This window comes from Engraulis encrasicolus, chromosome 21 (genome assembly GCF_034702125.1).
Source record: "Engraulis encrasicolus isolate BLACKSEA-1 chromosome 21, IST_EnEncr_1.0, whole genome shotgun sequence".
Taxonomy (NCBI): domain Eukaryota; kingdom Metazoa; phylum Chordata; class Actinopteri; order Clupeiformes; family Engraulidae; genus Engraulis; species Engraulis encrasicolus.
The window spans coordinates 25,927,731-25,940,230 of NC_085877.1; the positions used below are offsets into that span (position 1 = coordinate 25,927,731).

General features: G+C 42.2%; 1 protein-coding gene across 1 annotated transcript in view; it reads right to left on the bottom strand.

The window, feature by feature from the left end:
• Positions 1-12,500, bottom strand: part of LOC134437038 (adenylate cyclase type 4-like) — a 55,691-nt gene that overhangs the window by 30,501 nt on the left and 12,690 nt on the right. Inside the window, exon 4 of the mRNA XM_063186467.1 lies at positions 1,455-1,616. Coding sequence (XP_063042537.1) covers positions 1,455-1,616 — 162 coding nt within the window. The remainder of the gene's footprint in view (positions 1-1,454; positions 1,617-12,500) is intronic.

Here is a 12,500-nt window from a genome sequence, read left to right on the forward strand (position 1 = left end):
TGTAAGACAAATGTAAGTGAAGTGAAGGCCCAACTGGGAAACTGCCCAACCTGGCGGGTCGAGACTCGAACTGGCAACCTTTGGGCTACAAGTCTGACGCTCTAACCGTCTCAATTTTTCTGAGAGGGGGCCCATGAGATCTGCTTGTGTATAGGGCCCCAAAATTGGCCTTTTTCACTGTGATGTCAGACCAGTTCCGTTTTGAAGCTAAGCAAACATGACTACTGGTTACTGGACTACTAAGCAAACATGACTACTGGTTACTGGACTATCCATATGTATGTCTATGCCCCCGGATGCAACTCATACTTGCCTCGCAAAATTGAACAGTTCAGTGTTTGAAAGCTTCTGACGTCACAAATAAAACCCCGTTTGGTCAGAGATCCTAGTTTGGTGCTATGTCCCTTTGTGCAGTAAATACGATAATTAATTTATAGACAAGATCTGGGAATGCTGGAGGAACATTGTTTCTTTTTTTTTGTCCTTAGTTCGGAAGCAGAATCGTCTGCTATAGATATGGTAGCTACAGAGATGCTTTAGCCATTGAAATTTGCAGTACAAAGTATGTAGAGTACAAAGTACATAATGTAGTTACGTAATTTAATGCAATTATGATTTGAGAAATCACTGAAATGTCATTCATAGATTCGTAGCTGTTGTTAGTCAGCATAAGAAACTGTGTGTGTGTGTGTGTGTGTGTGTGTGTGTGTGTGTGTGTGTGTGTGTGTGTGTGTGTGTGTGTGTGTGTGTGTGTGTGTGTGTGTGTGTGTGTGTGTGTGTGTGTGTGTGTGTGTGTGTGTGTGTGTGTGTTTCCAAAGTCATTACTTTGGTTACGAGCACTTTGAAAAGTCTGACTTGTAAGTGTGCGTCATCCTTCCTCTATAATTTGCAAATGCCACGAACCGGTTTCCGTTTACTGCAAGCCTATTCGTGTAAAATCTCATCATTGCGTCACAGCGGTGGCTGGAGATGACACAAATCAAAAAGTGTAGGCAAATGTGCAATGACACCACAGACAGGCACAAGTGCAGAAATTAAATGGGGAGATGGACAAGGTAAACATCACGTTGGGTTACAAAGTATGAGAAAATATATAATGACCTTTTAGACAGTGTATTTGAAGATGTGTGTGTGTGCATGTGTGTGTGCATTTGTGTGTGTGCGTGGATGCATGCATGCGTGGATGCGTGGATGCGTGGATGCATGCATGCGTGCGTGCGTGCATCCATGCATGTGTACTTGTTTGTGTGTCTGTGTGTAGGACTCTGAATTAACAACCGCCAACTGCCAAAATGCTGGTGAAAACTCAGTCTTGCTAGTAGAAAAGACATACTTACATACTTACTAGCTAGCCACTTTGACTGGTGTTGACTGTATGTTTGGCAACTAATATTGACTGATTTTGAAAAAAAAAGTTAAATTCTAGTCCTTTATGTGTGAATGCTGTACTCTACCTGTACCGCTAGGTCCGGCATGTCAGGTGAGGTGACAGGGACGTAGATGCTGATGACGATGACATGGGTGACGCTGGTGCCCACGCCCACCACCAGGGCCCAGGACACGGGCAGAGGAAGCACCGTGTACACACTCAGGGACAGGAACAAGAAGAAGGCAACCTGAGGAGCAGAGAGGGACAGGGTTCAGATCACCTGATATACACAGAGGGGGAGAGAGAGAGAGAGAGAGAGAGAGAGAGAGAGAGAGAGAGAGAGAGAGAGAGAGAGAGAGAGAGAGAGAGGGAGAGACAGAGAGAGATAGAGAGAGAGAGAGAGAGAGAGAGGGAGGGAGGGAGAGAGAGGGAGAGAGAGAGGGAGAGAGAGAGAGAATTCAGATTTACAGAGAGAGAGAGAGTGAAAGTGTGTGTGTGTGTGTGTGTGTGTGTGTGTGTGTGTGTGTGTGTGTGTGTGTGTGTGTGTGTGTGTGTGTGTGTGTGTGTGTGTGTGTGTGTGTGTGTGTGTGTGTGTGTGAGAGAGAGAGAGAGAGAGAGAGAGAGAGAGAGAGAGAGAGAGAGAGAGAGAGAATTCAGATTTACAGAGAGAGAGAGAGTGAAAGTGTGTGTGAGAGAGAGAGATAGCGAGAGAGAGAGAGAGAGAGAGAGAGAGAGAGAGAGAGAGAGAGAGAGAGAGAGAGAGAGAGAGAGAGAGAGAGAGAGAGAGAGAGAGAGAGAGAGAGAGAGAGAGAGAGAGAGAGAGAGAGAGAGAGAGAACTGTGAGGGACAACAAGAGGAAGAAGGAAACTTGAGGGAGAGAGGTGAAAAAGCAGAGATATGTACATTTTGGACACAATTGATCAGATGGCCATAAAGCCATTAGCTATATAGACAGATACCACCATTACTCTTGGTGACTTAAAGGGACATTGTGCAGGAAATGGTCAAAAAAGGTACTGCAACTATGCTGCTCATTGAAACTGGGCTGCCTATTGCCAAATTTGATCTTTACATGAAAGTTTACTAAGCAAAAAACAAATATTTTCTAGTATGATCCAAGTACAGTCATTTTTGCAGCTAAAAATGGCTATCTCTGGAAATTCAAAATGGCAGACCATGGAGAAGATCCCCCTTTATACTTAAAATTTGATGGTGGTGGTAAGTATTCATGAAAAAGGTAACATTAGTGAATGGGCAGCATGAATTCTGGAAATAAACAACTAAAAATCTCACACTGTGTCCCTTTAATCGTCTACTCTGAACTAAAGCCTGAATAATAACGACTCCACCCGAAATGTCAAATTTGGCTTCATGAAACACGTGATGCACATACAGCACTTATACACAGATAGACCATGCCAAATTCTACAATTCTACATTACATGTAGCCTAAAATACTTTGTTTAACTCCCTAACTTCAGATTTAACCTTTCCTCTTTCCAACATCCCAATCAACAATTTTGTCTGAAAGCTACGTTTCAATCTATGGATACGACTACTGTGACATATTAAACTGTTTCCCACTTGGGAGGAAACCAGAGGTCACAGCACTCATGCTTGTCACCACTGTCCATTACATAGCTTACAAGGTAAAAGCATGTTGATTACTGTAAAAAAAAATGCAGAACACAGAAATAGCCTCACCACACAATCAGGTGATGGTTGTTTAAGGAACTAAAAATTGACCACAAGCATAAATGAATGCAAAGGTTACAACCTGCACACTACTACCCCATCACACTACTGCACCCGTTGGCACTACTGTGCACATTGGCATGTACACCATTTATCAAGATGATTATAAACATAATAAAAGCTAGCTTCCCACAGAGATAGACAGACAGACAGACACACACACATTAGTAAACCTTCCTCCCGAGGCTCAAAAATATACACAACTGGCTTTCAGCTCCCTAGGTAAAGTAGAGTATTAGACCCAGCAGTAGCCAAACGGTAGTAACCTGATTATCATCGACTTTCAAATCTCTTTGAGACTTGGTCTGAGCAAGAGCATAACAATTAACGTTTCCCAAACGGCATGGTTGACCCGCCTCCTGTAACGCCGCATTATGTAATAACGGTGCAATATGTAATAATGTAACAAATTATTACATAATGCGGTGACAATTGCCGCATTGTGTAATAATTTACGCATTTCGTAATAAATTTCTTGAACGCATTTCGTAATAACTTTTTTCTCATCTTGTAATAAATTATTACAAAATGCGAAATTTATTACGGAATGCGGCCGCAACTTTTTTTTTTGATGGAAAAGTAATAACATGGTGCATTATGTAATAAACTATATGGATATGTATTTTCTGCACTTGGATTCACTAGGCACAACACACACATAGTCTCAGTGACATGGTAGTCACTGCCCTCTCTCTCTCTCATTCTTCTCAGTTCTCAAACTGCTCGAGAGTCGCGAATGATGCGGTTAAAACCGTTAAGAAATCATTTCACAACGTGTTGCGTGCAACGAGGCCAGCGAATGTCTCGCACTTTCTGCTACATTACACCAATTTACAGCGACATTAAATATGTGGCGCGCGAGAGAGAGAGAGAGAGAGAGAGAGAGAGAGAGAGAGAGAGAGTGTGTGTGTGTGTGTGTGTGTGTGTGTGTGTGTGTGTGTGTGTGTGTGTGTGTGTGTGTGTGTGTGTGTGTGTGTGTGTGTGTGTGTGTGTGCGCACGGAGACAAACCTGGCCCATATTGATCTTAAGCCCCATCTTGGCTCTTTGGAAATATTCTTACCATTACAAAGGCTATTTTAATATTTTCCCCCAAACAACATGAATCAAACCCCAGGAAAAGACCAACCATTATAAGTGACTCGTGGGGAGCTGTCCATGCTGGTGGTGCTTAATTTTTCCCGATATTTGCCCGTGGAGTAGTGAGTCTTTCATGTCTGCCTACATGACCTTGCGCGCCAGGTTCTGACCATGGTGCTTTTTGCTTTTTAGCACCCGAGAAAAATGCCACTCTTGTTAAAAATGACATAGGTATGCTTACGTCCTATTCAATTCAATTTCAGTCCACTGTTCAGTAGGCCTATTAGGCTGCAATCAAATTCAATAGCCTATGCTCATCCACATGCACGCGAAAAACAATAACCCAAGCGGCAGGACTAATTCGATTATATTCCTTCCAAAAATGTCCGAACGTCACAAAAATCAGTTATTTGCATTGTCCGTAATTATACCAAACAAAAAGGTATCAATAGAAGAAATAAAGTCTTCAGTTTCGATAATCCACGTTACAAATCCTCAACAACAGCAAGCCATTCCTTCTCTGCTATGAGGCAGGCAACGGAACAAGTGCAGACAGTAGGCTATATGACCACGTTGATGCTGCACGGCTTGAAAGGATTCTGTCTAAATTAAATATCTTGGATAGCCTATATAGACCTAGGCCTAACTAGATTTGTTGCAATACGGATTCATTTTCTATAGCCAGAAGTGTTCCGTTGGACTGACGAAACCGAACACGATCAAGTTTGCAACTTCTTTCCCTCATGCGCTGTCCGTCAGCACGAATTCGAGACGATTCGTCTAATGAATTGCTGAGAGGGGACCATTCGAACAAAACGTTGGACCATTCGTAGAAGGCATGGGGCGTTTCGTGCAGTACCTGCGGATCTTTCGTAGAAGACCTAAGGACGTTACGTTCAACCCATGCAGACCTTTCGTGTAACTGGGCAGACGTTTAGTGTAGTCTGCCTATTTTATTAGCCTATTATTTTTTATATTTTATCAAACTTGTGTGCCTACCACCACAATGCAATGAAAACAAAAATCGAACCATGTAGAAAGTGTGTGCGTGCGTCTCTATTTTTTTATTATTTTTTATCATTTTAGTTCAGGCTGCTTTTTTTATCATTAGGCCTATTTTATAGCCTATTTTATAAATATACTATATCGTAACGGACTGCCTCTGCCTCCTCCGGAGTGAGATAGCAGCGTTACCCCCTGTGCACTACATGTGCAGCCTATAAAATGGGGTTAATTTCAAATGGCGGGTGAGACTGTCAGGAAGCAAGCCGAGAGAGCAAGAGAGAGGGAACCATGAAGTGTGCCGAGAAGATCACCATTCGCAAGAATCGCTAAAGCCAGACATTGATGTGAGCTGTTCCAAATTGAGACCAAGCGCACAAGTCTGCAAACAAGGATTTTGCAAAAATGCACTACTAAAAATAAGAAAAGATATTCGTTGTGATGATCTGAGTTATTTCTAATGTGTTGATCACTGATTTGTATTCATTTTGGAAAGGTAACGGCAATCTTATTGCTGCCTTACTGGCGCCCATCTCATAACTTAAAACTACAGTCGGTTGCACCACTACAATATCAACGAAATGTTTTAAAATGTAGGCCTACAACAGTAATGTAAAGGTAAGAGATAATTTATTGTCCACACGTGACTATAAGAAAATATTTTCCTATGGGCGAATAACACCCCCGATGCCGAAGGCGGAGTGCTGTTATTCCGCTTGGAAGGAAATATATTTTCCGTAGTCACGTGTGGACAATACATTATCCCGCTTATCCCGCCTTTACCAACATTAGAAAGCATACAAAGTTAACCAGTAGTTTATAGTAACAGGTTTATTGCCATTTTATAGCGTGCACAAAGAAAGATAGTTCGTGGAACGCTCATAATTTAAAAAGAAAGAAAGGAGTCGCACACTGGAGCTGAATGCAGAATCAAAAACTACTGTAACTGTAAACAAAGCCGAAAAAAGTAAATAAAACCGACAGACAGGGGACAAACATTTCGGGTCTAGCCCATCATCTTCCTTTTCTTCCTTTTCATTATACTGCTCTTGGAATTACGCACCGAGCGATACGCTTAGGATATGACATTGGCCGGACGCCACCCCACCATTACGCTCATAACAAGTAACAGAGTTTGGCTACTTTCTAACGTGTTACAGCCACATTGCGCTTCAAACTGTTTGCAGGCTGCCTCGTTCACTGCGCGATATCTACTAAACTCGGGTTCATAACAGGGTCATTTCTATCTGATCGGCGACAGTATTCCAGATAAAAGTATAGACAACCCAAGCACTGATGTGCGCCCTGACCATCATCATTAGCCTATCATCCTGCTACAGTCTGAACACTGTGCGCCGAATGGTTGGCTGGAGGAGGCAACGCTAGCCTAAAGAGCAGGCTACTTCACCCTTAAGGAAACTATCAACGGACTCCTCACTTGTTAAAACAATACTAGTGTTAATGAAAGATGTCACGACAGCGGCCGGCGGACAGTGACAGTTTGCTTTCTTGAAATAACAACACTTGGACAATAGTGTAGACTTGTGCGCTAAGCGCTGGGGTGGGGCAGGGGCTGCTGAACTGTCTACAAGCTGTCGTGCCGGGACGTAGGCAGTAGGTATCCATTGCGTGCGGCCGGCCGCTTTGGGAACTGTAGGTAAGTTGCATTTGGGTAGGCTATTGCGCGTGTTATAGTTGAATTAAGTAATCGACGAGCCAACGTCCGGCAGCAGTGACTGAGTGTGTAACTTAACTTAACTTTTGTAGGCTACTATCGTCCGAGTGTCTCCAGATTGTGATTCATTATTCAAAGACGATAGCAGTTTACAGACGCTGCTGGTTGCATGGATATTGTGGTGGTTTTTCCCTCCTAATTGTATTTTATGAAATTGTAAAAATAAAACTACCATAACCTTTACTCCTGTTGTCTGTCGTTCCTGAATCGTGGTCTATTTCACCTCTTACAATAGTGTCCAGTCCAGTGAATGATCCTGCATCCATGGCTAATTGGATAAAGCATACTAAGTGGACATGAAAGAAATGCGAAATTAAAACAACAGCGTGTCAATGCAAGCACTTTATTTATTTTTCCGGGGGCATGATTTTGTTGACAAGTACTTTTTTAACGACTTTAATGAAGATGTCGTGTAGACTGTTTGACGGCCCCTTCCATAGGACAGCATCCATCCATATTTTCCTCATCTTTACGCGCAACGGTAATAATAACCATTACTTCTCTTGTAGACGTTGCGCGTAATATTTTATTCATTATGGACTTATTTCAAGCAGCATTCAACTGTCCACTCTGCGTGGCTTTGTTGAAAGGGTTGCCTTTGGGTGGATGACTTCCCCTGAACACGGCAGGTCATTTGCATGACAAGACTTCATGCCCATTAGCGAATACTTTAACCCTTCAGGGGTGCCCTGGAAACGGCTGATAAATAAATTATGTAGAATGATATAATAGATATTTGACTAAATTGATAAGTTAATGCTGGTCAGTGGAATATTTCATCTGCTATCTACGCACAATAGCCTAAAGTAAATATAGGTAGCCCCAGTCAGCTGCAACTTCGAACCTAGGTCGTGTGACGTCTCCAAATGTGTTACTTTTCTAAGCTTGTGTGTTATCGGATGCGATGCCATGTTACGGCTTGTTGGTTTGGGGTGCCTTAATTTTTCATTAATTGAAAGGGTGTCTTGCCTAAAAAAAAAGGTTGAGAAACACTGCAGTCTCTGCAACAGGGACAATGACAAAAGGGATGAATTGCTTGAGGAAATCAAAAGAGCGAAGTTATGACAACAAATTGACGTGCACCATTATGCAAGGCTACATGTAGTTATGATGGGTTAACCACTCAGTTACCGTTGCATTAATAATATGTATGATAAAGATGACTTCAGCGCAGGATATCAGAAATAAACAAGACAGCGCAGATGGCTTTTAATTTTTAATATGGCCACATTATGCGTCAATACACCAATGCGTATTAGGCTATTTATCATGAAACCTCAAATCGGAAGTAGCCTTGTACCCAGCACTTTTCAAACCTTACTCGGGTTTATGGTAATTGTCCGGGCCAGCACTTTTGAAATCAAACGGACGCCTTGCCTGCATGACATGTCATTTGCATGATAAGAGCACGGACTATCATGGACATGCGATGGTAGCCTACACACATAGCCACACACGCACACAACACGGTTCAGTTCAACGTTTATTGTCCAGCAAGCGAGCAGCGCAGTACCAACTGATTTGCTCTGGAATCTCGAAATGAAAACCGACTTTTCTTGGGAAAAGTGTTGCAAGAACATTGAACTCATTTAGTAGGCCTATCATTGTGCCAAGCGTGTCGCAATATTGTACTGTGGATGTGTGTTGGGGAGGGCATTAACATTAGGCCTATGACAAAACATTATCGGGTAGGATTGAGGATAAATCTTACACGTTTCCTTATTAATGGAAAATTAATTCCATGCTAATTCCAAGTATTCAAGAACCTAAACAATATGCAATTGCTCCACAGTTCAAGGGTTAGGCTATGGATATTGACACCTTTCCTCCGCGATCGCGGATAGCCCCCACCTTTGCGCTTCTCATCTGGCTGTCACGATATGGAACGGGAAGAGACAGTTCAAGACAAGCGGCATGACTGCAATTGTCAATACAGTAGCCTTAAAAAACTGTTAACTGTTCAGCGGTGTGTAGTCAAATTATCACAGCGGTGGTAGATGCTTTTATGAAGACCTGGAGGGCAAAAACCAACAGACACAATTGCTGAGTGTGTATGCAGTATTTGTAACGAATGATTCTCCTGCCAGGATAGCGTTGGACTACAGAATAACCCATTTACATGTTGAATGTTGAGAGGATGCATTTTGAAAAGTCGAAGACCTATTCACGAGGATATAATAGCTACCTTTCCTTGTCAATGTTCCATGCACTACAAAATATTCCAGAACCTCATCTGTGATAGGCTAAACACAATTTATCCAACAAGCTTGTGGATAATATTGTCACCTTTCCCCTCTCCTGCGGTAGCCAGTTGCCTTCTCAGAAGAAGCAATCTGAATCGGAATGACAGCGCACTGTTCAAGACCCGCGGCAAGACTGCAATTGTCATCTGGTTCGTGGTGTCAACCTTCAGCCAAAACGACGACAGACCCTTTTTTTTATAAGATAGACCTACCTTATTCGCAGCAGCCAAAATCAGTCAGACAATAAGTGCTTAACGAGTGTGCAGGGTAGCGAATGCTCTTCTATCAGGGTAAAGTTTGCAATTGGAGAGGGGTGATTGAAGGGCTAAATTAAGTCCGAAATCAAAATGATAAAAAAATACGGTCGATTTATTTACAATACCCTACATGACAGAAAGAAAACGTGTAGGGGGTCAACTGAAAATACCCATAAACTGAGGACTATAGGCAACGTCAAAGTAAAATACAAACACGACATCAAACAAAGCTTTTTTTAATGCGGTACACTTCAAACTTCACAAAACCCACTGGTTAACAGCAGGTTTTACGCACACATTTCGAAGCGGTTAATCACAGATGCTGCTCTCTTCCTTGCTCTCCCTTGCACCCCAACGTACACTGGGTTTAATACACCCTGCAATACTGGCAAACTATTATTCAATTACCATTGCATTTGTTCATGCAAAGACCTTTACGCGGCGGAGAGAGAACGCGCTCCTGTGCAGTGTTAACGTAGCGATTTAACCTCTCTCTCTCTCTCTCTCTCTCTCTCTCTCTCTCTCTCTCTCTCTCTCTCTCTCTCTCTCTCTACTGTAGCCATGGGCTTAACACAGGTGCATGGGTTCTGTAATGTTTTCAACACTGTTAGGACCTATATTGTTTTCTGGCTCATGCGCGAACTATTTGTTGTCATTCAGAATCAGAAACATCAAAGTGTCGGGAGACAGCTTTCTCTTGTTGCTGGTGCTTCGCATCTAAAAAGTTAACGGAAAGTCAGAAAACTCGCTGCATGACAATGTGCTCAATGGTCAATAGCCTACTTCTAGATGCACTATAGTCTACAGCCTAGACGCGCGCTGCTCTGATTCAAAGCGAGCACAAGGGTCAATAGCCTACTTCTTGACACATTAAACCGCCCTGCTTTGATTCAAAGCGAGCAGGCTGTGCTTGGTCCCGCCTCTCTGCCCGCAGATGGGAGTAAAGTAACGGCGTAAAAGTGAAAAAAAAAAGCTTCTCAAATATTGTCTAGATAATTGTCAAAAAATGTAAGGGCGTAAACGTAAATTGTCAAAAAATGTAACGACGTGAAAAAAAAAGCTTCTCAAATATTGTCTAGATATTTTGTCAAAAAATGTAAGGGCGTAAACGTAGGCCTAAATTGTCAAAAAATGTAACGACGGAAACGTTAAAAAAACAACAACATAGCCCTACCAGTTAAAATGAGTAAGTACATTTTATTTATAGATTTACATGTTTAAATCAACAAAAAAACAAAACTTAACAGCTGATTTACATATTTAAATAAACAAAACCCTTAAAATGAGCATTAAAAAAGCTGATTTACATTTCTAATATAGGCAGGCTGAAGAAAACCCGTTAAAATGAGCATTAAAAAAGCTGATTTACATTTCTAATATAGGCAGACTGAAGGGACCTTTAGTTGAAACCTACGGATCTTTAGTTCAATTTTAAGGACCTTTCGTTGGCTTTTGCGGTAGACGGACCATCCTCGACTAAAGATCCCCAGCCTTATACTAATGGTCCAACGTTTTGTTCGAATGGTCCCCTCTCACCAATTCATTCGACGAAAAGACCTGATACGGTCAGCACCATCTGTCATTGGACGTCCGATTAGCTTTCATTACGTGCTGAGGGAAAAACTCTCGCCATTAGGCTTTTGTGAGTGCCTATGCACTGTTGTGAGGGATATCACCAAATAATTTAGATAAAAGTCAGAACATTATTTTGGCAATGAAAGGCACACAGGTGGCTGGAAGCTCAAGCAGTCTTCAGTCTGTTCATTTAAGTTTGTTGGGTGCTCTTGGATATCGGGTATCAGTTCATGTTGAGAGAAGAGTTCATCCAGGCACTCCAAAATAAGGTGTCCAAACGGGAAGTTACATTAAAAAGCCTTAAATGGTACTGGGCTGGGGCCTCCCTTAAATAGTGACATCACCACATGTGACCCATTACGCACTACACACATTTGCGCACACCAGAGAAAACAAAGATTAAAAAATAGCCTGGGGTTATAAGTGATGCCACGGAAAAAAATGACCAGAAGTACAAATAAGCATCACAAAAAACAAGTAAAATCAATATCCTCATTTAGACCAGGATAGCGCATGGCATCCAGTTGGTGTATCCAAAAAGTCTCCCTCTGATTAAGTCTTTTTAGCCTGTCCCCACCCCTCGGAAGAGGTTTGATATGTTCGACGCCCTGTATGCGCAGCAGAGAATCATTTTTACCATGGTATTCATTGAAATGTTTCGCCATGGGATAGTCTGTGGCATCACTTATTACCCCAGGCTATTTTTTAATCTTTGTTTTCTCTGGTGTGCGCAAATGTGTGTAGTGCGTAATGGGTCACATGTGGTGATGTCACTATTTAAGGGAGGCCTTTCTTTTCAATGGTGAACGTAGCCCTGATGAAGACCTGGTGAGGTCGAAACATGTCGGCTTTTTAATGTAACCCCAGCCCAGTACCATTTAAAGCTTTTTAATGTAACTTCCCGTTTGGACACCTTATTTTGGAGTGCCTGGATGAACTCTTCTCTCTACATGAACTGATACCCGATATCCAAGAGCACCCAACAAACTTAAATGAACAGACTGAAGACTGCTTGAGCTTCCAGCCACCTGTGTGCCTTTCATTGCCAAAATAATGTTCTGACTTTTATCTAAATTATTTGGTGATATCCCTCACAACAATGCAACAGCACATAGGCCTAATGGCGAGAGTTTTTCCCTCAGCACGTAATGAAAGCTAATCGGACGTCCAATGACAGGTGGTGCTGACGGACAGCGCATGAGGGAAAGAAGTTGCAAACTTGATCGTGTTCGGTTTCGTCAGTCCAACGGAACACTTCTGGCTATAGAAAATGAATCTGTATTGCAACAAATCTAGTTAGGCCTAGGTCTATATAGGCTATCCAAGATATTTAATTTAGACAGAATCCTTTCAAGCCGTGCAGCATCAACGTGGTCATATAGCCTACTGTCTGCACTTGTTCCGTTGCCTGCCTCATAGCAGAGAAGGAATGGCTTGCTGTTGTTGAGGATTTGTAACGTGGATTATCGAAACTGAAGACTTTATT